The sequence below is a fragment of the Tupaia chinensis genome, unplaced genomic scaffold (genome assembly GCF_000334495.1).
Source record: "Tupaia chinensis unplaced genomic scaffold, TupChi_1.0 Scaffold149964_1, whole genome shotgun sequence".
Lineage (NCBI taxonomy): Eukaryota > Metazoa > Chordata > Mammalia > Scandentia > Tupaiidae > Tupaia > Tupaia belangeri.
The window spans coordinates 506,785-507,332 of record NW_006209805.1 but is presented as its reverse complement, the minus strand read 5'-3'; the positions used below and the strand labels follow the sequence as shown (position 1 = coordinate 507,332).

The 548-nt window shown below is 72.4% G+C and overlaps 1 protein-coding gene across 1 annotated transcript in view; it reads right to left on the bottom strand.

The window, feature by feature from the left end:
- Positions 1–548, bottom strand: part of KISS1R (KISS1 receptor) — a 21,959-nt gene that overhangs the window by 17,912 nt on the left and 3,499 nt on the right. The window contains 1 exon segment of the mRNA XM_027769561.1: positions 3–326. Coding sequence (XP_027625362.1) covers positions 3–326 — 324 coding nt within the window.

The window sequence follows — 548 nt, the reverse complement described above, 5'->3', positions numbered from 1 at the left end:
GCCGACACAGCCGCCGAGCCTGCACCACAGGCCGGATGAAGACCCGGCAGGGCCCTCGCCCGGCTGCGGGCGGGCCTGGCAGGTGCGTCTCCGGTCGGCGTTGGCTGAACGCCCCCGTCAGAGGGGCAGCGGTGGCCCGCGAGCCCAGGGCATGCCCCCCACCCCTTCGCCCCGGCGGCGCTGCACTCACCCACCCAGATGCTGAGACTGACGGCCAGCGCCCGGCGGGGCGTGCGGCGCTGCAGGGCGCGCAGCGGGAACACCGTCACGTACCAGCGGTCCACGCTCATGGCAGTCAGGGTGGCACACGTGGCCTGCACGGAGACCTGAAAACACCGCGCCTGGCGTGCGGCCCCTGCCAGGATGACGCCCGCCCCCTCCACGGCCCTGCCAGTCCCGCCATGTGTTGGACCACCCAGGCTCACACTAGGGGTGTCACCGTGGAGATGGCAGGAGAGGACCGGGAGAGGAGCGCAGGAGCGGTGGGGGAAATGAGAGGGCGGGGGACAGGGGGTGGGGTGTCGCTGCTTTCCTGAGATGGAGACACG